We start from the raw sequence: 22766 nt of genomic DNA, 5'->3' as shown, positions 1-22766 counted from the left end.
CCCCTGGGGCGGGCCGCTCTCTACACGTCATTAGCAGATTCGCCATCTTGACTAGAACGACTCTTTGGCGGACTACAAATCCCAGCATGCAAAGCAGTTAGCCGCTTCTGGCCGGGCGTTCTAGAACATACACAGGTACTTCAGGGTCCGTATTTTTTTTTTAATTAATTTTTTTCTTTTTATGTCTTTATTGATTGCAAAGAGAGGAAGGGAGAGAGATCGAAACATCAATGAGGAGAGTCATTGATCAGCTGCCTCCTGCACGCCCCCAGTGGGGATCCAGCCCGCAACCTGGGCCTGTGCCCTGACCAGGAATGGATCCTGGGATCGCCTGGATCATGGGTCAGTGCTCAACCACTGAGCCACGCTGGCCAGGCTAACCATGTTTTAAACAAGATAAAAGTTTATTTCTTTCTGGTATAAATAAAATCAGAAGGCATGAAGTCCAAGGTGAGCATGGTGGCTTCACGCTCATCAGGGCCACAGACTTGTTCTCCATTGTTCTTTTGCAATTTAAAAAAATTTCATTTTTGGGGGGAGGGAGGGAAAGAGAGAGAGAGAGAGAGACTGATTTGTTGTTCCACTTATCCCTGCAGACATTGGCTGATTCTTGTATGTACCTTGACCGGAGATCAAACCTGCAACCTTGGTGTATAGGGAAGATGCTCTAACCCACTGAGCTACCCAGCCAGGACTCTTCTGCCATTCTTAGCATGAGGCTTTGCCTCCTAGTCCAAAATAGCTGCTTGAGCTCCAGCCATTTAATCAGCATTCCAGCCAATAGGAAGGAGGAAGTCAAGAAGAGCATGCCACCCCTTTTAAAGGATACACTTCCACTTACATCAGGTGGCTAGGACTTAGTCTGTAGGGAGGCTGGGAAGTATTTTTTGCTAGACAGCCATCAGAGCTTCTTTTATTCAAGACAAAGGAGAGAAAGGGTAATAGGGGATAATTAACAATATTTTATCACACCCATTAATTTGTAAACCATTCTAGAGTGAGAATCTTGCTTTATACCTTTTATAAAATACAGTGCTGACAAGGACCTCAATAAAAATCTCAATAATTATGATTAATCTTTTCAGCAAACATTTATTTAGCACCTATTTTATGCCAGGGATTGTGTTAGGGATGGTTACAAAAATGAAATGAACACAGGAAACAAAGACTTCACCCAAGAAGTGTTGCTCTAAGCAGGTATTTGAACTATTAACAAAACTTGTCAGGAAGAGGAGGGGAAAAACATATTAAGCAAAGGGAATAGTTTGTACAAATTATCAGAGATATTAAACAGCATATCATGTTAGGAACTGTGGACCATCTGGTATACTTAGACCAGTTGTCTCAACCAGGGGCAACTTTGCCCCCTAGGGAACAGTTGACAAAGTCTGGAGAATTATTTTGGTTGTCACAACCAGATGAGTGCTACTGGCATCTAGTGGGTAGAAGACAGATGCTGCTAAAAATCTCCTGCCCCAAGGAATTATTGGAACCAAAATCACAATAGTATTGAGGCTGAGAAATCCTACAGTATAGAATGCAAGAGGGGCTGGGGTGAGAGGGCTTAAAATATGAAGCCAGAGAAATCGGCCTGATCCTACAAAATCTTGTTTTCCTGGTAAAAAATATTGGTACTTTTCCCTGGCATTTTAGATGGGGAAATAATTGGGGGAAAAATTTAAAACCTTTTTATTATGGAAATGTTCAAGTATGCCTAAAAGTAGAGAGAATAGTATAATGAACTCCCATTAAGCAGTTGCTCGGTTTCAATAATTACCAACATTTTGTATGTACTGTAATCTTGAAGAGTGTGTTTATTTAAAACAGTAAGACTTGCCCAGCTGGGTGTGGCTCAGTGGTGGAGCATGGACCTAGGGTCCAGGAGATCAAGGTTCGATTCCCGGTCAGGGCACATGCCCCGGTTTCAGGCTTGATCCCCAGTGGGGGGGAGGGTACAGGAGGCAGCTGATCAATGAGTCACCATTGATGTTTCTATTTCCCTCTCTCTCCCTCTCCTTTCCTCTCTCTGAAATCAATAAAGATATATTTTTTTTTAAAAAAAAGAACACTTAACATGAGACCTACCTTCTTAACAAATTTTTTTAAAGTGTGCATTACAGCATTGATTTTCAAGTGTACAATTCAGTATTATCTACTGTAGACACAATGTTGTGCAACAGATTTCTATTCATTTTGCATTATTGAAACTTTATACCCATTGATTAGCAACTCCTCATTTCCCCCTACCTCCAGCCCCTTAACAACCATCATTCTATTCTGTGTTTCTATGAGTCTGACTATTTTAGATACCTCATCTAAGTGGAATCATACAGTATTTGTCCTTCTGTGACTGGCTTATTTCACCTACCATAATGTCCTGAAGGTTAACCCATGCTGGCACATATGGCAGAATTTCCTTGTTTTTAAAGATTGAATAATATTGCATTGTCTTTATATACCACACTTTCTTTATCTATTCATCTGTGGATGGACATTTAGGTTGTTTTCACATCTTGGCTGTTGTGAATAATGCTACAGTGAACATAGGAGTGCTAATATCTGTTGCAGAGCCAGATTTCAATTCTCTTGGCTAAACAGCCAGATTGCTAGACCATATGTAATTTTATTTTTATTTTATTTTATTTTTTAAATATATTTTTATTGATTTCAGAGAGAGGAAAGGAGAGGGAGAGAGAGAGATAGAAACATCAATGATGAGAGAGTCATTGATCGAGCCCACAACCGGGCATGTGCCCTGACTGGGAATCGAACCCCAATCGCCTGGATCCTAGGTTGACGCTCAACCGCTGAGCCATGCCCGGCCGGGCTATTTTTATTTTTTTAAAAGAACCTCTATACTGTTTTCCTTAGCTGCACCAGCAGTATACAGGGGTTCCAATTTCTCCACATCCTCACTGCTTGTCATCTTTTGTTATTGTTATTGTTGCTGTTGTTAATAGCCATCCTAACAGGTTTGAGGTGATATCGTGGTTTTGATTTACAGTTACCCAATGATTAGTGACATTGAGTATCTTTTCATATATATGTTGGCCACTTGTATATGTCTGGGAAATGTCTAATCAAATCTTTAGATCATTTTTTAAACTGGGTTATTACTTTTTTTTTTTTTTTTACTGTTGAGTTATAGGAATTCTTTATATATTTTGGAGACTAATCCCTTATCTGATGTATATTTTGTAAATATTGTCTCCTGTCCCATATATTGCCTTTTTACTGTTGATTGTTTCCTTTGCTATACAGAAGCCTTTTAGTTTGATGTAGTTCCACTTGTTTACTTGTGCTTTTTGTGTCATTTCCATGAAATCAATGTCAAGACCAAAGTTATGAAAATTTTCCCTTACCTTTCTTCTAGAAGTTTTATACTTTCAAGTCTTATGTTTGAGTTTTTCATTTATTTTGAGTTAATTTTTTTATATAGTGCATGATAAGGGTCCAATTTCTTTCTCTTTTTTTGCATGTGGATATCTAATTTTCTATGTCCTCCCTTCCTGCTATCAAATCCAGTGGTGAGCCCTTACCTTACTGGGCCTCTCGGGAGCATCTGACATAGTCAATTACCTTGTTTTCCCTGAACCTCTTCCTTCCCTTGGATTCTGGGACACCAAACTCCATTGGCTTCCCTTTGATCTCCCTAACCAGTCAGTCAGTGCCTTCTGCTGATTCCTACTCTCTTTGTCTCCTAGAGTCTGGAGGTTGGAGAGCCACAGGGCTTGGGCCTTGGACCACTTCTGTCTGTGTACTCACATCCCGTCTCAGACCTTTAAATGCCCCCTGTGCACCCGACCCCCTGCTCAGGTTTCATACAGACAGATCCAGATACCTCTTTGACAGCTCCCCTTGGAGATCTAATGGGGATCTCCTCCTCTCAAACGTAGCATGTCCAAACTGAAGTCCTCCTGAGCTTCCTTCCAGTGTCCTTTGCCTCACTTAACAGTATCTCCATCCTTCCAGTTGCTTGGGTGAAAGCCCTTGCATTATCTTGACACCTCACTTTCCTCTCATACCATAACATGCAGTCTCAGCAAACACTTCCCACCCCATTTAGAATGAGATGTCCACCCCTTGCTGTGGCCCACATACCCCTACATGATCGGGTCCTTCTCTGCCTCACTAATCCCATCATTTACCAACTTCATCCCCCACCCCAAACCCCTCATGCTGCTCCAGTACTCCCCAATCCCACCTGCTCATTCCTCGATCACACCAAACACGTTCCCACCCCAGGGCCTTTGCACCTGCAGTTCCCTCTGCCTGGTGTTACCTTTCCCCACTCATTAGCCAGGCCTGCTCCCTCACTTCATTAAGTCCTGCTCAAATGTCACTTGGTCAGGAGGGCCTTCTGTGACCACCCTTGTCTAAAACCACCCTCTGCTCCCTCTCTGTTATCATCCCCTGCTTGATTTTTATCCCTTGGCTCTTTGTGATCCTCCAACTAGAATGTAAGCTCCATGAGTTAAGGGATTTGGTTTTTTCACTGCTGTCATCCCCACCACCCAGGGTAGTGCATAGCACTCATATGTTGGGTCAAAGAATGAATCAATCTGATCATGCTGCTCTCCCAGCTAAAAATCCTACAGTGCTCCCTCACATCTCTGTACCTTTGCCCGTGCTACGCCCTCTGCTTGGAAGGCCCTTCCTCCTCCTAGTCTGCCTGGAAAACTCTTACTCATCCTTCAAGACCTGTCCCAACTGTCTTCACCTTTGTGAAGCCCCCATGTCCCTAGGTAGAGTTAGCCAGTTGTCCCTTGGTGACCCTGAAGCATCCTGTACATGCCTCAATTAATGCTTGACTCTCACGTGATTTTTCTGTCTTCTCCAGTAAACTGTGATCTTCCAGAGATCAGATACCCTGACTCAGACTACAATTAGATTGAGAGAACGTAAAAATGTATGGTTAATAAGATTATGAAAGTTGGATTGTTTAAGCAGGTATTATGTAAAGAAGTTATGTCAACCTTACCTGAATATTTAAATAGGAATCAATATTATATCTAGCTGGGGAACATTTCCCCTACCCAGTACTGTAAAACCAAAACTTGTTGAATAAATCTTAATGGAAGCTATAAATAAGAGAGTTCATTCACCTGGCACACAGCAAATTCAAACACTGAACACCAAGAATCGCAGTGGAGGAATTAGGGTAGCTTTATTGCAGGGCACCACACAAGGAGAACTGGAAGCTATCACTTAAAAACCCAGATCACCGATGGCTTACAATTGGGGGGGTTTAAAGGCAAAATATTGCAAGTAAGCATGAGTAAGGAGTTCAGGATCTCTGGCTGTGTTGGTCAGTTCTCGTGCAAGCTTCAGCAATTTTCTTACTCTCATTTTAGTTCTTGGTGGCATCCTGTCCAGGATCTTCGTGACGCCAGGTGGTCTTTTCTGCGTACAGATTTCTGCAAGACACCTTGGGATTGTGAGTCAGTGATGTTATCTTAAGAGCAGGAAAATAAGCAGAGCTATACATCCTATGCTTAACAGGTGACATTCTTCTATTATCTTAAGCAAAGTATACTTTTATATTCTTCCTGAAACTTGCCTTACATGCAGGCCTCCAGGTCCCAGGACATGACAACATTCCACTTAAAAAGAGTTAATGATTTCAGCTAGGAGCTAAATTCTAGTATACTCATTCTGTTATGATTTGCTGTCAGTTTCAACAGTTCACAGTTACTTAGTTTTTATTAGAAATTGAGGTTTTTAGAGGTTAAAAAGTCAAATATATATAATTGAAACTACTAGGAATAATAAGTGAATCAACTTAGAATGCAAGGAAAATAGGATATGTGTGGAAGATATAAGGTATAGAGATACATTTTTTGAGGGAAATTATAAGAAAATAAGTTTGTCCTAAAATAAGTTGATTATTTCTGAACAGGTAAGAGAGCAAGAGACAAATTAGATGGGACAAAGAAAGTTGTATAAGGTTTCTGAAAAGGATTCTCAAAAAAGGAAATTTTATGTGTGGTCAAGTAAGACTGGAATGAATTTAAATATTAAAAGTAAGCTGATGCAAAATTAGAGTTTGGAGGAAGTTTTTATGGATTATTGGTCTGCTCTTGCTAAGATACAGTACTGTGAAAAGTTTTCTGCCAAGAAAACAGACTCTATTTTATATCAATATCATATTCTGTGCTTTATGTTGCTTAATCACGTTCTTGACTACTTAAGAAAACTGAATCATCTCAATAATAAGAACAAAGTTTTGCTAACAATTATGTAACCTTTTGTGTGTTTTTGAACTCTTTTATTGTCACTGGTTAAATGAATAAGTATTGTTTCGTAATGACCTATGGTCCTATTTAGTCAAGTATTTTAGAACCTTCTGATACTTTGACAAACTTCCCCAAATTCAAATTTTATATAGTCTTTTTCTTGACCTGGAAGTAACTTTGAGGTTTGCCAGGGGGCCCCTGGAAAATCTCAAAATTTTTTGGTTCTCTCTCTTTATAAAATAGATATTAAACCGATTAGGCTTATTAGGTATGTTAAATTGCAATGGGAAGCGCTGTGAATCAAACCGTGACCTCCAGGTTCATGGGTTGATGCTCAACCACTGAGCCACACCGGCCGAGCAAAATCCATCAACTTTTTGTCTAATTGGGAAAGGACTTTTATTAGGTTAACATATAATAGGCCCTGTTTGTGATTTTATTTTTTATATTAAGCTAAAAATAGAACCTGGGTATGATACATCTTTTGTTTTGCTCATTACCTCACTCAATACTATGTGTTTTTGTCTTTAAAAAAAAATTTTGTCTAAATTATGGTTGATAGGCAATATTATATTAGTTTCAGGTGTACAGCATAGTGGTTAGACATTTATTTAACTTACAGTGACCAGCCTGATAAATCTAGTACCCACCCCCCATCCCATACGGTTATTACAATATTATTGACTATATTCCTTATGCTGTACTCTACATCCCCGTGATTACTTTGTAAGTGCCGATTTGTACATCTTAATCCCTTCACCTTTTTCGCCCAGCCCCTTAACCCCACTCTCATCTGGCAACCATCAAAATATTCTCTGTATCTATGAGTCTGTTTCTGTTTTGACTGTTCATTCATTGTTTTTTAGATTCCAAATATAAGTGAGATCATATGGTATTTGTCTTTCTCTAAATTATTTCACTTAGCGTAACACCTTCTAGGTCCATCCATCTTATTGCAAATTTCAAGATTCCACTCTTTTTATGGCTGAGTAATATTCCATTGCATATTCTGTCATCTATCAATGGACACTTAGGTTGCTTCTACATCTTTATCTGTTGTTACAGACTTTGTTTTAAAGTCTATTTTGTCTGATATAAGTATTGCTACCCCAACTTTTTTTTTCATTTCCATTTGCCAGAAATATCTTCTTCTATCCTTTTATTTTCAGTCTGTGTATATCTTTTGATCTGAACTGGTCCTCTTGTAGGCAGCATATGTATGGGTCTTATTTTCTTCTCCACTCAACCACCCTGTCTTTTGATTAGAGCATTTAATCCATTTACATTTAAAGTAACTATTGATAGGTATGTAGTTATTGCCATTATATTATTCATATTTTTATCCTTTCTTTCTTCTTCTTAAAGAAGTCCCTTTACCATTTCTTGTGCTACTGGTTTGGTGGTGATGAACTCCTTTAGCTTTTTCTTCTCTGGGACAGTTTGTGTTTCTTCACCTGGGTGGTGGTTATTGCAGGTGTTCCTATATAATTATTGTTATACGGCAAAGTTGCGCTTTACACACTTTTCTGGATGTGCATCTTTTCATCTCAGTAAGTGGTACCACCTTCCACCTGGTTGCTCAGGTGAAAAATCTTGAAGTCACCCTGACTTTTCTCTTTATCTTATACCCCATATCTAACTCACCAGGAGTGCCTGTCGGTTTTCCCTGCACCCTTTCTCACCACCATTTGGTTTGAGCTACTAACAGCTCTCACCTTGAGAGGCAGCAGCCTTCTGACTAATCTGTCCTCTTCATCCTTTGACCCTTCTGGCTCAGTTTATTTTCTCTCTAGCAACAAGATTCCCCCCCCCTCCTTTAACTTGAAAATATTTCTTAATGACATATAATCACATACGATGAAACACAAATTAGTGTAAATTCCAATGAGTTTGGACAAATGTAGACACCTGTGTAACAGATACCCTAATTAAGATAGAAAACATTTCATCTATCCCCTAAAGGTTCCAGAAGGATCCTTTTATAAAGCCAATATCAGATCATGTCATTCCTCTGCTCAGCACCTCCTGACGGCTCCATCTCACTGAGAATAAGACTGTAAACAGTCTGCCCCCTCCCTCCATTACTTCTGTTACAGAACCGTAGGAGGTCTTTCCTCTTTCTTAATATTTTTTTGAGGTTTTGTCATTATTAATTTATAAAGTTAAAATGAGTGATAAAAAGTAAAAACTGCCATACAACTTTTTGTTGTTGTTGTTCTCAATTTGTTTTGCTTCAGTGTCCTCTTGAACAGATGAAACATGACAGACCAGTCCTGGGAGAGGAAGAGGGGAGGAGCTTCGAGAAGTGAGCTAGGGCAGAGGGAGGAGTGAGAGGAGCAGAGGCTGACCGGCTTGACCAATGCAGGGCAGGGTGTGTGTGTGTGTGTGTGGGGGGTATCTTTCCTCTTTCTTGAGTCCACTCCAATTATATTTCTTCCTCACTGTTTCTAGGACATGCCTGGTACTTTCCTGCCTCAGGGCCTTTGCACAGGGGTGTTTTTTGGAATGCTCTTCTGCCGGATACCTGTTTTGTTTAGGTTTCTGCTCAAATGTCACCTTATCAGAAGAGGCCCTCCCTCACCACCCTATATAAAATAGCATTCCCATACCACTGCACTCTTACCCCTTACACTGCTTTATTATTCTTCATAGTACTTATCTCAATCTGATCTTATGTATCTGTACATATAAATCTGTTACTGTCTCTCATGTAAGTTCTATGAGAGGAGGAACTTGAGTGCTTTTGTCATGGCTCTATCTCCAGTGCTTAAATCAATCAATACTTAACCATACAGTGGGTGCTCAAAACTATTTATTAAATGATTATCCACAGCTTCCAGTCTTGTTTACCATCATGTCTCCTGGACTAGCGCACTAGCCTAACCCATCTCCCTGTCTCATGTCTGGTTCCTTCAATCCATTTCCCACACTGCAGAATTATCTTTATAAAATTCATGTCTGATCATTTCACTTTCTTTTTTTTTAATCCTTGCTCGAGGACATTTTTTCCATTGCTTTTCAGAGAGAGTGGGAGAGACAGAGAGAGAAACATCGATGTGGGAGAGACACATCGATTGGTCCTCCTGCATGAGCCCCTACCAGGGCTGGGGATCAAGCCTGCAAATGAGGTACATGCCTTTGGCCAGAATTGAAGCTGGGACCCTTCAGTCTGTAGGCTGACGCTCTAACCACTGAGCCAAACCAGCTAGGGCTCACTTTCTTTCTTAAAACTCTTTGAAGGTATCCTTGTGCCCTTCATATAAAGTCCAAAGTCCTTAACATGATTTTCAAGGTGTCTGTTTTTTGGACCTGACTACCTGGCCACCTTGTGTTTTTCCTCCAGCCATCCTGGACTGCTTTGAGTTCTGAGCTGAAACCAGTCTCTCACTTCAGGTCCTTGGTATATACTTAACTCTCTGCCTGGGATATTCTCATTCCCACCAGGGTCATTTCCTAGGGGAGACTCCTCTGACCTCAGACTAGGTTTGCTCCTTCAGAGTCCAGCTGCAATCTCATCTCTGCTGGCATACTTTTTTTTTTTTTTCAAATTAAAAAAAAAACTTTATTTGTAAGAACAACTATTTTGTTTTCACCTATGAAGAAGTACTATTTGATTAAAGGTGATAAATGGTTCTGACTTTTAAAATATGTAATCATAAACTTGTAAACATGAAAAATACTTTGAGTACACCATTGATTTATGCCCTTTTGTGGATTCATGATCCCTTTAAGAATCTGCTGAATGCTCTGGATCCTAAGAATAATGATCATTTGTATATATTTTGTATATTCTTTTTTTAAAAACACACACATATCTTTATTGATTCCAGAGAGAGGAAGGGAGAGGGAGAGAGAGAGAGAGAAACATCAATGATGAGAGTCATCGATCGGCTGCCTCCTGCAGGCCCCCTGCTGGGGATGGAGCCCACAACCCCGGGCGTGTGCCTTGACCAGGAATCGAACCCCGATCGCCTGGATCCTAGGTCGACGCTCAACCGCTGAGCCACACTTGGCCGGGCTGTATATTCTAAGATTCAGACAGGTATTAAAAAACGTGTAGTAGTAGACATATGCTATCTTTCTCTTCTGTCAGCTCTTTAAGACTAACTTCTTGTGCTGGGGAGCATGACAGGGCCTTTCCCATCCCTCTCCTTCCCCTCAAGCAGTTACCTTTGCCTTTCCCTCTCCTAAGCTTTAATGGTCCCTCTTTTGCTTCTGTAGCTTGTTTCCTGAGCCTACGTAGCCCAGCTGGCTCACTTCTACCACCTTTGTAACTTTCTAAATAAACTTCCTCTTATAATTTGGAAGAAAAAAAAAAGAACTTTCTTTTTAAAAATCCTCACCTGAGGATATTTTTTCCATTGCTTTTGAGAGAGTGGAAGGGAGAGAGAGAAACATCGATGTGAGGGAGACACATTGATTGGTTGCCTCCCACCCGGGGCCAGGGATTGAGCCTGCAACAGAGGCATGGGCCCTGGACCAGAATTGAACCCAAGACCCTTCAGTTCAAGGGCCGACGCTTTAAACACTGAGCCAAATCGGCTAGGGCAAGACTAACTTTTTTTTTTTTTTTAACTTCTAAATGTAAAACTTTCTTACATTTCTAGTAATGTCCTTTTATGTGATATACTTAAGACCAAGGACTTAATAGAGAAGTCCTAATTATACCCTTGGGCAAGACTAACTTCTTGACATAAGCTTTTAATTCCATCCCTTCTCAGTTCTAGCTACCTCCTAGAATTTAGTCATCAGCAGCATTCTCTTCCTTTCATCTTGTTTTCTCCTGAACCCTTTCTCTCAGCTTATGTAACATATAACAATTCAATGTATATCTTTTAATTTCCCCCCCAGAAATATAACTTTACTATTTAAACATAGTGTAAACATCTAAAAAAAAAAATTCAAGCAAGACAGAAAAGTCCAAAGATTACAGTAACCAATTCCCTAGACTCAAAAATAATCAATGTTCCCATTAGATAACTATTACTTTAGATATTTTTCTATTCATTGTATATATATATATTTTTTTTCCATAAAACTTTATTCTACTTTTGAATAACTTTTTTAGTATAAATTCTCAGGAATATTTTTTTTAATGAACCAGTTTGATGATTATTTTGTTACTCATTGCCACATTTCTTTCCATGATACTTTTTAAAAAATCGAACTTACTGGGGTGACATTGGTTAATAAAATTATATATAGGTTTTGGTATACAATTCTACAATACATCATCTGTATATTGTATCGTGTGTTTACCACCCAAGTCTCGTTCCATCACTATTTATCTCCCCTTTATGCTCTCCCACCTCCCCCACCTCTCCATACTTTTTAAGAACACTCTCTTCTTTTGCCTTCTATGGCAGTGTATGCTCCTGTTTCTCCATCTGCCTCTACAACATCTTTTTTCTGGTTTTCTGTTCGGCTCTCTCTGTCTCATCCCTTAAATGCTGTTTCCTATGTGATGCTCTCTTAAGCCCCTCTCCCAGTAGGCTTCTCAAGTGTTTCAGGTATCCCCACTGTACTTTATACATTGTGGTATAGAATGTTTCACTTTAATACACTGAGAAGAGTACAGCATCTCTCCTATGGTTTTCCTTCTAAAAATGAATAACCTGAATTTAATCATAAGGAAACATCACACAAACCAAAACTGGGAGGTAGCTACAAAATAACTGGCCAGTACTCTTCAGATGTGTCAAGGGCATGAATGACAGAGAAAGGCTAAGAGTTCTTCCAGAATAAGAGGGACTAAGGAGACATTACAACTAACTGCAATGTGTGATCCTGGATAGCAATGTGGTCCAGAAAGAGGACATTAGTAGACCAATTGATGAAATTTGAATAAGGTCTGTAAATTAGTTAATAGTATTATACCAATGTGATTTTCCTAATAGAATGCAGTTATATGTGTAGAAGAGATCTGTTTACTCCAAATTTATAATTTCAATGCTATCCCAATCAAAATTCCAGCATGTTTTTGCAGTAGTTGACATGATGAATCTAAATTTTTATGGGATTGCAAGTAAACAAGAATAAACAAAAGTTTCACATTGTGAGTTTATGATTCTGAACTCCTCCAAAGCTGGGATTAGGTTTATCCTGAGATCAACCCAGTGGACTTTTTTTTTTTCTTGTACTCATCACGCCTGTCATTGTTTGATGTCTAGTTCCATGAGTACAGGGGCTGTGTCCATTGTTTGCTAATATCCCTTATGCCAAGCACAGTGCCTGACACAGAATAGCTGCTCAAAGAGTATCTTTAAATGGATTCATCATGTGAATTAAAAAAAACAAACCTAACCCACATTTCTTTCCTGGCATCAGTCCAAATTCTAGCCAGATCAATAAAAATTTACTAATCATTTGGCCTAACTGGCCTCCTTATCTCTTGTCATCCATCTCCCTGCAATCTGATAGCCTGCAACCACAAAATTTTTAAAAAGTCTGATTGTGTTCCCTTCCCCAAAACTCTGCTATCTCCCCATTACCTACAGAATATAGTCAAACTTCTTGACTTGGACTCAAGGCTTTGGCCCCAATCCCCCTTTTGAAACCTCTCTGGCTTTATTAAGGGCGTCAAGCACTGGGCTAGTCACAGTTGACAAATTGGTTAGGAAGACCGGTACCTAGATTAACTTTAATAGGGCGTGATCAGCTATGTTACAGGGTCTGTCAGGACACAGTTTCAGACAGTGCATTATAAAATATTAGGTTTTTGCCCTCTGCAGGTTCCCAAGTTCAGTCGAGGACTGCAATGTCTAATATAGTGGCCACCAGCCACATTTCAAGTGTTCAACAGCCACACGAAGCCAGCAGCTATCATATTGGACCGCATAGCATAGATTATTTCAATCATCCATGGAAGGAGGGTTAGTGTAGGTGCTTCAAAGACAGCAAGGACCATTTCCCATACATGCATTCTGTGGTGCTAGCCACCAGTCCCCAACCCACTTCTCCCACTCACCTGTTTCCCCCCACACACACCTTGGCTAGGGTGTATTATGAAGTAGCACAGGCTCCCAATAGAGATAATGCATGGAAGTACTTCTGTAAACCATTAAGTGATACAGAAATGTGATATAATAAATAGGTTCGGTTCTTCCTTTCATCACAGCTTTGGTTTTTTCAAGCAAATTCTAGCTCTTTTCCAAACTTCTCCCATCCTTGTAATTTATGCCAAAGAGTTCTGAAAAGTTGCACACAGGCAGCATTTTATACCAGGTAAAAATACAGATTATACCTACCTTGCTGCTTTCACAAGCCATCTATCCAGGAACCTACTTCACCACCTGCCTTTTCCTCTGTCACTTTCCCTAGAAAGGAAGGACACAAATTAAGATTTCCAAAATACTTATTTTGAAATTGGAATATAATGGGAAAACTAAGTAATGAGACTTGGACCCTCATCAGGGTTTTCCGGAAAATCATAAGTACCATCCTCTTCTGCAGCCTGATGCTTATCCAGTTTAGCAATCAATTCCTTCGCTGGATTGAAGACGCCATTGGTCTGCTGGTCACACACATAGCAGCGCGGGGTGGTGCGGAAATGCTGCAGTGCACAGCTCTCGCAGAAATAATGCCTGCACTTGGTGACAACTGGGTTTTGGAAGGACTGGCGACAGATGAAACACTTGAATGGTATTTCCTCACTATCACTTCCCACTTCATAGTTTTCATCTTCATAGACACCATAGCGACCCTCATCAAGCTCACGTTCGATCTGCCACCCATGCTTGTAATCTGATCGGTCATGGAGGAATTTGCAGCTGTCTCCGAAGCCGCAAAAGCCAGTCTCCTTGTAGTCCTTACAAATGTCCGGCTGGTAATCCCAGCGCACGGTGGCACGCAGATGCTCGGGAGCTCGGATGGGGCCTTTCCGCACCATTCCGGAGGAAGCATTGCCCATAGATGTATCCTTGGGCTTCATGTACTGCGGATAGTTATTGATTCCCCGATAGATCTTGTCATCTTCCTTGCCTCTCAGCTCCTCCTGAATCTTCTGGCTGCGCTCAAAGATGGCTTGTGCGTCACGCTCCTTTTCTGTGTCTAGCTCATAGACAGCAGTCGCCCCCATATCCTCTGGCCCCACGGGTTTCGCCGAGCGGGTGGACTTGTAGACCACACGGAGAGTCTCGGGCTCATTCCCGTTCACGTTCCCCTCCTCCTCCTCCTCCTCGCTACTCAAGTCGCAGTAAACCACCTTCTGTTTACCACTGCCACGGGTCTTCTGGATCATCGGATTGTGGGTCGCCCGCTTCTTTTCGCGGCGAACCACAGTGCTGCCTTCGTCGCTGCTGCTGCAGCTGCTGTCTCCGTGCTCTTGCTCGCAGACCGGACGCTTCCTGCGACCTACAGCCCCCTTTCGCCCAGGCTTTTTGAACAGGAAGGTGCACACCTGGTCTGTCGCCTTTCCTGGAGAAAGTTGCTCTGCCATTTTCCAGTCCCGAGCTCCAAAACGGCTGCGGCGTTCGGGATCTCGTGGGGCAGCTTCACCTTACTGCGCGCCGCGGGCTCCACGGAGCACCCGGAGCAAAGCGCGCTGCGGAAGCTGGAGCACCCGGGAGCGAAGGCACCACCCTAGAGCCCTGCGGGCCACCGTCGTTTCTTCCGCCGCGTACGTGTCCCCGCCCCGCCGCGGGGCTTTGTGGGAAGGGGTTGCTGCCGGTCACTTTTAAGGACTTGGAAGGTGTTTGGCCTTGGTCACCTTGCCGCGATGTGGTTCGAGATTCTCCCCGGGCTCGCCATCATGGGGACGTGCATACTCATCCCCGGAGTCGCCACTGCGCGCATCCATAGGTTCAGTAACGGGGGCAAGGTAAGGCGGCCCCTCCGCCCGGCGGCCCACTCCGCCACCGACGTTACGTCACGGGCGGCGGGTCAGCGAGGCCGTTAGCATCGCGACCCTCTGTCCGAGACAAGGAATTCCAAGGTCGCCCCCCCTTTTTTTTTTTCGTATTGCCTAAACGTGGAGGTTTGCGGCATGTAGCCCGACGGAAACAACATTCTACTCTAGCAAAAAACAGCTGGTTGCTGGGTGGAGAAGAGTGGGTCAGAGTGCCGAGTAGAGATTCGGGCCATGGGAAAGCAGAGGAGCAGCGGTTAGGTCCAAGCTCCTCGGCAGAGGAGGGAGGTGTCAGGCTTGCCCCCACTCCTTCCCACTTATCTTTCGTGCTCGATTTTGATTTTAACTCCTCGTATTCACATGTTGGTAGCTTCTCATTCTTTACATCTTCCCCAACCTTAATTAGGGTTTTACCTTGACATTTTTTTATTCCCCATTTTCTCTTGCAAGCCTTTAAGAATGTACCGCAAGACCCTGTTTTTCCATATTGTCATTTCCTCCTCTTCCTAGTCCTTTACATCATCTCTAGAGTACAGGGTGTAAATGTATTTGCTTTTTGGTTTTGTGATTGCCCTTCACAAAACCGCTGTTTTCTTTCCCTTAGGTCCCAAAAAGAAACGAGTAGTCATGTCTTTAAAAGGGCGTAGGGACAGGGAGGAAAGAAAAAAATGATGCAGGTTAAAAGAGGAAGTGTAAGTTACCATCTGAAGTTTGGTGGTCCGATTTTTTTTTTGGGGGGGGAGGGAGCGAGGGCTAGCGTCGATTGGTTGCCTCCCCAGCGCACCCCAATCCCGGTGGGGGATGGAACCTGCAAGCCAGGGTCGAACCTGGGACCCTTTGTTGCTGCTCGGGCTACGCTCTAACCAGTGAGCCACATCGGCCAGGGCAGTGTTCCGATTTTACTTAGGATTCTGGTCTTACATTGTTAATTTGGTTTTTATTTCAGTGATGATTCCATTATTATAGAATGTCACTTATTAAAGTTCTGATATTCCTTTGTTGGGTCACTCATCTTAAAACTGCAGTAATGATTTATTTTAATTGTAGGAAAAAAGGGTTGCCTATTATTCATATCCGTGGACTTTGATGGAAAGAGATAGGCGCATCTCTGGAGTTAATCGTTACTATGTGTCAAAGGTAAGATGGCTCTGATCCTACTAGGCATCTGTCAGGGGGGAGGTGGATAATGTTTTGCCAAAGGTCTTACAGTGCTAATTGAATTTGCAGTTTTTTGTCTACTAGTAAGGTTGAGCAGCCTTTCAAACATTTAATGATTGTATTTCTTGTTCTGTGGATTATTTGCCTATATACTTGCTCTGTTCTTGCTCTCTTTTATTTATAGGGTTTCTTTGTATATTATGGATGCTAATCTTGTCTTTTCTATATGTACAGATATTTTCCCCAATCTTCTGCTTGTCTTTATCACTTTATGATAGTAGTTTTTAATTTTGATGTTCAGTTTGTATTTTATCATTCTTAATGTTGGGTTTTATGTTTTGCTTACAAATGAGCTTCCTATTCAAGATTATAAAATATATTCTTCCAATTTGTACAAATACTGTTACAATTTTTTTCTTTTCTTTTTTTTACATTTAGTGCTTTGACCCATCTACTGGTCATTTTGGGATATAATGTGGAGCCGGGATTTAACTTTCCTTTTTTCCTAAGAGATATGCAGTTTTCATAATTATCCATTTATAGAACAGTGCATTTTTATTTGAAATACCACTCTAATAAACTAAATTTCCATGTACACATGGGCCTGTTTCACAAATGTGCTCTTCTAAACTCTATTGATTCGCCAATTCCTGCACCAATACCATACATATGTAGAGAGTCACTATAATTTTATATTTGAGTGAATCATATGAAATTGCTGTTTATGTAGGTCAAAAATGGCCAAGTAGCATCTTCATATGGTTCAACCTAATAGTATGTCCTAATGTCTTGTAGGAGTTCATCTTTATTATTCTTTTAAAAAATTTTAGTTACATTTGTATATTTTCTCTTTGCTCATTTATTCCTCACATTGAATCTAGGTAAATATTAATTGCATTTTATAGAGAACACAGGCTCACTAGTTAACTAACAGTATGAGGACTCAACAGGTGATCTGTCTCATGTAGTGCTATTTGAGAATCTCGTCTAAAGAACATGATGATAGGTATCTACTTATCTAGAGCAATATTTCTTAAAGTATGGTCCAAAAATTAACCTTCATCATCTGGCATATGAGATAAAATGCAGATTCCTAGGCCCCTGGCTAGACTAGACAAATTTGGATTTCTATAAGGTGGCTTCTAGGATTATGCAAATTTAATTTCTTTCAAGGTGATTCTTCCTGCAATAGTAAACAAAGTACCTGGATTGTGTTATTTTAACACCTGGAAGAAATCTCATCACTGATGAATCTTCTACTTTATAATTTCAGAAGTATTTGGTTTTGAACAGATTTAGAAAGAGTAGGTCTTCTGAATAACTGGTGTCATGCTGTCCTTATACAGGGCAAGAGTTCTGGAGTTAGGGGGTCTTGAACTTGAGTTCTGGCTCTGCTACTTCCTTACTGACTTAAGTGACTTTTAACCTGGCCAAGCCTTCTGTTTTCATCTGTAAAAAAATGTGGAATGAGGCTAATAGGATCTTCTCGTGTTGGCTGTTATTTTATAAAAACAGTTTTACCTTAGTGTTCTTTCACTCTCTGAGGGTGCTTTATAGAAGGATCCAGATAGTAAATAGTTGTTTGACTTTAGTTCTGATTTGGGGGGGGGGGAGTGTCTTTTTATATAAAGTGGTATGTTTGCTGCTGTCAGAAAATGAAAATTATAAGTCATTATAAGTTATTCTTTCTTACTTTAGTGATTATAGAATTCAGTCCAATTTATTGTTTTAGCTAGAGAAATGTGGGATGTGAAAGTACTTGCCAACAGAGAATGCCGTTTGGTGACACTAGAAATAAGAGCACATGTACATATTTGACGGGAACAGAACTCTCACATTTTCCTTTTCAAATTATCTTTCAGGGTTTGGAGAACATTGACTAAGGAAGCATTTTCCTGACTGATGAAAAAATAACTCAGTTGTGCTCATCTATCCCTCCTAGAAGGTTATGCAGTGTATTATGTAATACATAATAAAAATTAAAAAGTAAAATTAAAGACTTTCTTTATTTTTTAAAATATACCTACACAAGATCAAGCAGTCTACCTAAGGTAGCTTTATCACTTTAAAAAAAAACTAGAAGGTAGCTGAGCCTTGTAAAATTATAGATATAATGTATACAAGCACCTATCACTGTGCCCAGTGCCTAATGGGTCATGAATGGTAGTTGTTGCTATTGTAATAGATATTTAAAAATTTTTTTTCCTCGTTCCTTTTCTGGGTGAATCAAATAGTGTTTAAAATTCCAGTTAGGCCTGGCTTGGCGTGGCTCAGTGATTGAGCATCGACCTAGGATCTAGGGGATCGTGGTTCGATTCCTGGTCAGGGCACATGCCCAGGTTGTGACCTCGATCCCCGTTCAGGGGCATGCAGGAGGCAGTCGATCAATGACTCTCTCATCATTGATGTTTCTGTCTCTCTCTTCCTCTCTCTCTGAAATCTGTAAAGATATATTTTTTAAAAATTCCAGGTAGGATGCTTTTAAAACAGACTGCACCTTCAGCTTTCATGCATTCTGTATCTAACACATAGTATTCGCTTAAGTGTTGATTTTTGTTTTAGTGGTAGAGCAGCAGCACTCATGTTTATTAAAGTGAATATACTGAGTGCTTGAAATAAAGCATTGCATGTTCACTGCTAAAAGTAACCACACAGTATGAAGATCTGAAAAGGCAAAAGTACTGTAAACATAGCCATACTCAATGTGTATAGATCAACACCCCAGGTGACCATCGGGACGTCTAAGTGAGAAAAGGAAATTGTTTTTTATCTCCATTCTTTATCTACTTGGATGTTTGTTCTGCTGATGACCTTAAACACCTGCACTGTGTGGTTTTCATCGACCTCATCTTACTGGGCAAGGCTTACGGAGCAAGGAGGCGGCATTCACATTCACACTCTATACTGTGCTATCCTGTGATGATGAAAGTCTTCAAGGAAAGCATGGTCATGACTACAAAGTTAATATAACCTCTGGTCTACATTTAGTGCTGCACAGGCCTCACTTAGTTGATAGTTATGAGAACTATCTGGAAAGGAAGAAAGAGGGCAGGTAGTACAGACAGAGATACAGGAGACTTATTGACAACATTACTACATTTGTCATTCAATCTACTGAGTTTTAGGTCTGTCTCTCTACTGTTCCCCTAGGCAGAGACCATCCACTGTTTATCTCCTTAGGTGGGTGTCAGGGCTGTATAGTGAAGGGCTACAAAATGACAGAAGTTGGTTGGTCAAGTTCAACATTAGGGTCTGAGTTCTTCACATCCCTTTTGTGGCACCTGCTATGAAATGTAGCCTTATTTTTACACTCGACTGCCCAGGAATGAACTAGATTAAAGCACTTTGAAGCTAGATTACCGTGGTGTTTGTAGCCTGCATTACTCTTGATTGTTTGCAAGGGCGATTAGCCAGAAGGGTTTTCATACAGCAACTCTGACAGATGTCATCCAGCCACTGACCTTGGCCCATCAGCCACCTGCTCTTAAGGCCAGTTGAAATGGGAAACAATGCCATTCATTTGGTTGTATTCACTATTTTTAAAAAATATATATCTATTGATTTGAGAGAGAGGAAGGGAGAGGGAGAGGATAGAAACAGCAATGATGAGAGTCATTGATCGGCTGCCTCCTGCATGCCCCTGACCGGGGATCGAAGTCACAACCCAGGCATGTGCCCTGACCAGGAATCAAACTGCGATCTCCTGGATCCTAGGTCAATGCTCAACCACTGAGCCACGCCCAGTGGGGCTCACTATTTTTAAATCGATACCAAATTCACATAGTTCAAAAGTCTAACAATAAGATACTCAGTGAAAAGACTTGCTCCAATCCCCTACCCAGCACCTGCCCAATTGTCACACCACCAGGGAAAGGTCTCTTTATGCATGTGTAAATACTCATATTCTTTAGTTTTCCATAATGCAGAACGGTCCTGTTTGAAATTACATTTACCAGGCTGCCATAATTATTTCTAGGACCAAGTGAAATAGTCAATAGGAAAAGACTTTGAAAAAGGTTAGAGGAGGCTTTGTGCATTCAGAAGGGGGAGGAAGAAGATGGCCCTGCCCTTTGGGAAACATTTTTAAGTGAAACATTTATGAAAAAAAGGGAACATTTTACTATCAGCAATTCCAACTTATAAAGACCCTTTGACAGTCCAAATTCTGATGCCTCAGATGAGGAAACAGAAGTTCAGGGGTGGGAAGCGATCACTTAGCTAGTGGCAGAACTGGGACTAGAATCCTAGTGTTTTGACATAACCTAGTGTGCTTTCAACTGTTCTTTGTCATTCACCTCAATAAACACTGCTGAGTAAAGGCTACATGCCAGGCACTGTGCTGCAGATTTTAATACGACGCAGCCTTGCCCTTCAGGAGCTCACAGAGTGAAAGACAATTACAGGACTGGGTGATGAGTGCCAGGACAGAGATTTCCAGAAGTTGCTCTGGGAGCAAAAGTGGAGCTTGACTCAGTCTTCCAGTTGGGGGAGGGAAAGGGCTTAGGATAGGTTTCCATGTGACACCCATACCAAGCCAAATCTTGAAGGTTGGGTAGAATTTACGAGATAAACAACTGACAGGAAGACATCACACAGAGAAAACAGCATGGGTGGGGACAAACTAGCATGGCTGTGGGAACGATCTACAAACAGCTGTGCAGAGCTAGAGCAGAGATTGTGAGGCAGGAAGTAGAGGGACAAGGGACTGGAGAGATTGGCAGCCTCTGCAGAGGAAGCAGGAGGGTTGAGATGGTAGTGACTTGCCTCCATCTGTCCAGCTGCTTTAAAGGGGATGGACTGAAGCTGTGGTTTTAAAACAGGGTGAGTTTGTCCCCTAAGACACATTTGGAAAGTTTGGAGACTTATTTTTTCATTGTCACAACATGGGGAGTTGGGTGAGGCATTCCTGACATCTAGTGGTTAGAGGCCAGTAATGCTAAACGTCCTACAATGCAAAGGGCAGCCCTTCCCCAGGACAGTTTTAGGTAGCCCAAAGTGCCAATAGTACTGAGACAGAAACCCTGAAAACAGTAGCAGGGCCTCCATCAAGGAAGAAACTAGGAAGTGGTTTTTAAAATTCTTACTTATTCAGGAATCTAGGGGAGCAATCCCCTTTCTTCCTCCCACTCCTAGTTCTTTTTTTTTATTAAAGTTCAGATCCCAGGTTCTCCCTTGGCTCCTCTGTAAATCTGAACTTTGCCTCTTACCTGGAGGCATTTGTTTCCCCAAGGATGTATCCCAAACTCAATGCAGTGATGTGCCTCAGGCTGAGAAAGCAAAGAAGAAACCTTTTCCTTTCTGAGGAGTTGATGTGCAATGTTGGGAGGGTTGGGAGGACCATCACATCAGGAGGCTCCACCACCTGTCAGCTGTGTGACCTTAGGCAAGTCACTTCACTGCTCTGAGCCTCAGGTCTCCCATCTCTCAAGTGAAGATAGTATGTTCTCTCCATACTTCCCTGGGCATCCGAGACTGTCATGAAGTCACATATATGAAATAGTTTATAACTGTACAGCCCTGTGCATGTGGAAAGGATCATGGCTGGTGTTGTAAGCACCCCATAAACAGCTGTCCAGTCCACCCCCAAGCCCCCCAAAAGCACTTATCCAAATGTGATGTCAGGGGGATGCTTGGGCCCAGTGCATAGTTAAGCTGTCTTGGGTTCCCACCTAGAATAAGTGATCACAATTAAAGTACTGCATTCCCAGAGCACTGCAAACAAAGACAGCAGACAACACTAACCTCAATTGCTCTGAAGGTATTTTCCGAAAACAGAAAGGAAAAGCCTGCCTAATGCCACCGTGAGAACCGAGTGCCTGGTTACCCTTCTCAGCAGTGACCACTTGTTTTAAGGGAAGGTGGTGAATAGATGGGATTGAAGCCGGCCACCATACTCAACAGGAAGCTTCTGGATAAGGGTGGGGAGTGGGGTGAGAGTTAAACATCACTTGGTTTTTAAGATTTCATGTCACTCTGATTCTTCTGTGACCTGAGAACTCAGATTAACCTACTATACTCTTGTGAGACACAAGACACATGGAAAAATTAAAGTTTTTTCCTTTGCCAAGTATCGATGCAGATTTTAAAAAACTGAAGAGACTGGTGCCCTAGCCGGTTTGGCTCACTGGTTAGAGCATCGGCCCATGAACTGAAGGGTCTCAGGTTTGATTCTGGTCAAGGGCACGTACCTTGGTTGCAGGATCAATCCCTGGCCCCAGTCAGGGTGAGTGCAGGAGGCAACCAATCGATGTGTCTCTCACATCCATGTTCCTCCTCCCTCTTTCCCTCTCTCCCCCTCCCCTCTCCCTCCCCCCCTTCCACTCTCTGAAGAGCAATGGGAAAAATATCCTCGGGTGAGGATTAAAAAAAAAAAAGACTGGCACTCAGCTTCCTGGTTTGGGCCTGCGTGCTTGTATAATGCTCCCCTCCTCCCCCACCTCATCCATATCCCCTAACCAAATATTTCACCTGAGGTGTGTACACTCTGGAATATTCTTTTGGGATGTGCTCTTCCTTGCTTTCCAGAC

At 41.6% G+C, this 22766-nt stretch overlaps 2 protein-coding genes and 1 long non-coding RNA gene across 5 annotated transcripts; 2 read left to right on the top strand and 1 right to left on the bottom strand.

Annotated features, from left to right (window-relative positions):
* Nucleotides 1–64: 64 nt before the first annotated feature.
* LOC308551782 lies at nt 65–5503 on the top strand. The gene is made up of 2 exons (XR_013998070.1): nt 65–135; nt 5355–5503. It is a non-coding gene; the product is annotated as an uncharacterized lncRNA (long non-coding RNA).
* On the bottom strand, nt 5143–14833 carry RNF113A (ring finger protein 113A). 3 transcript variants are annotated; one of them, XM_081126409.1, is made up of 3 exons: nt 13674–14833; nt 13484–13552; nt 5143–5428 (listed from the first exon to the last, which is right to left on the bottom strand). In XM_081126409.1, exons 1-2 carry the CDS (start codon nt 14671–14673, stop codon nt 13494–13496), a joined length of 1059 nt encoding a protein of 352 aa, XP_080982535.1. In that variant the 5' UTR covers nt 14674–14833; the 3' UTR covers nt 5143–5428; nt 13484–13493. The 3 variants fall into 3 exon arrangements, with proteins under 3 accessions (XP_080982535.1, XP_080982534.1, XP_080982536.1); XM_081126408.1 differs by having other exon boundaries at nt 5143–5417; nt 13674–14826; XM_081126410.1 differs by lacking the exon at nt 5143–5428 and adding an exon at nt 10036–10263 and having other exon boundaries at nt 13674–14826.
* Nucleotides 14834–14952: 119 nt separating this feature from the next.
* NDUFA1 (NADH:ubiquinone oxidoreductase subunit A1) lies at nt 14953–18236 on the top strand (the record flags this gene model as incomplete). The annotated part of the gene is made up of 3 exons (XM_081126424.1): nt 14953–15054; nt 16129–16218; nt 18102–18236. The coding sequence occupies 3 exons, from the start codon at nt 14953–14955 to the stop codon at nt 18120–18122; spliced, it is 213 nt and encodes a 70-aa protein (XP_080982550.1). The 3' UTR covers nt 18123–18236.
* Nucleotides 18237–22766: the final 4530 nt, after the last annotated feature.

Source organism: Miniopterus schreibersii (assembly GCF_964146895.1).
Source record: "Miniopterus schreibersii genome assembly, chromosome: X".
Taxonomy (NCBI): domain Eukaryota; kingdom Metazoa; phylum Chordata; class Mammalia; order Chiroptera; family Miniopteridae; genus Miniopterus; species Miniopterus schreibersii.
The sequence above is the reverse complement of the archived record's forward strand: the minus strand, read 5'-3'. Positions and strand labels throughout refer to the sequence as shown.

Excerpts from the sequence above, each read along its gene's own strand:
- RNF113A (XM_081126409.1), bottom strand. The coding sequence starts at position 14,673 with ATGGCAGAGCAACTTTCTCCAGGAAAGGCGACAGACCAGGTGTGCACC. Across the intron at positions 13,553-13,673 it reads TCAGGCTGCAGAAGAGGATG|GGAAAGTGACAGAGGAAAAG; the intron begins GTACTTATGATT and ends CTTCCTTTCTAG.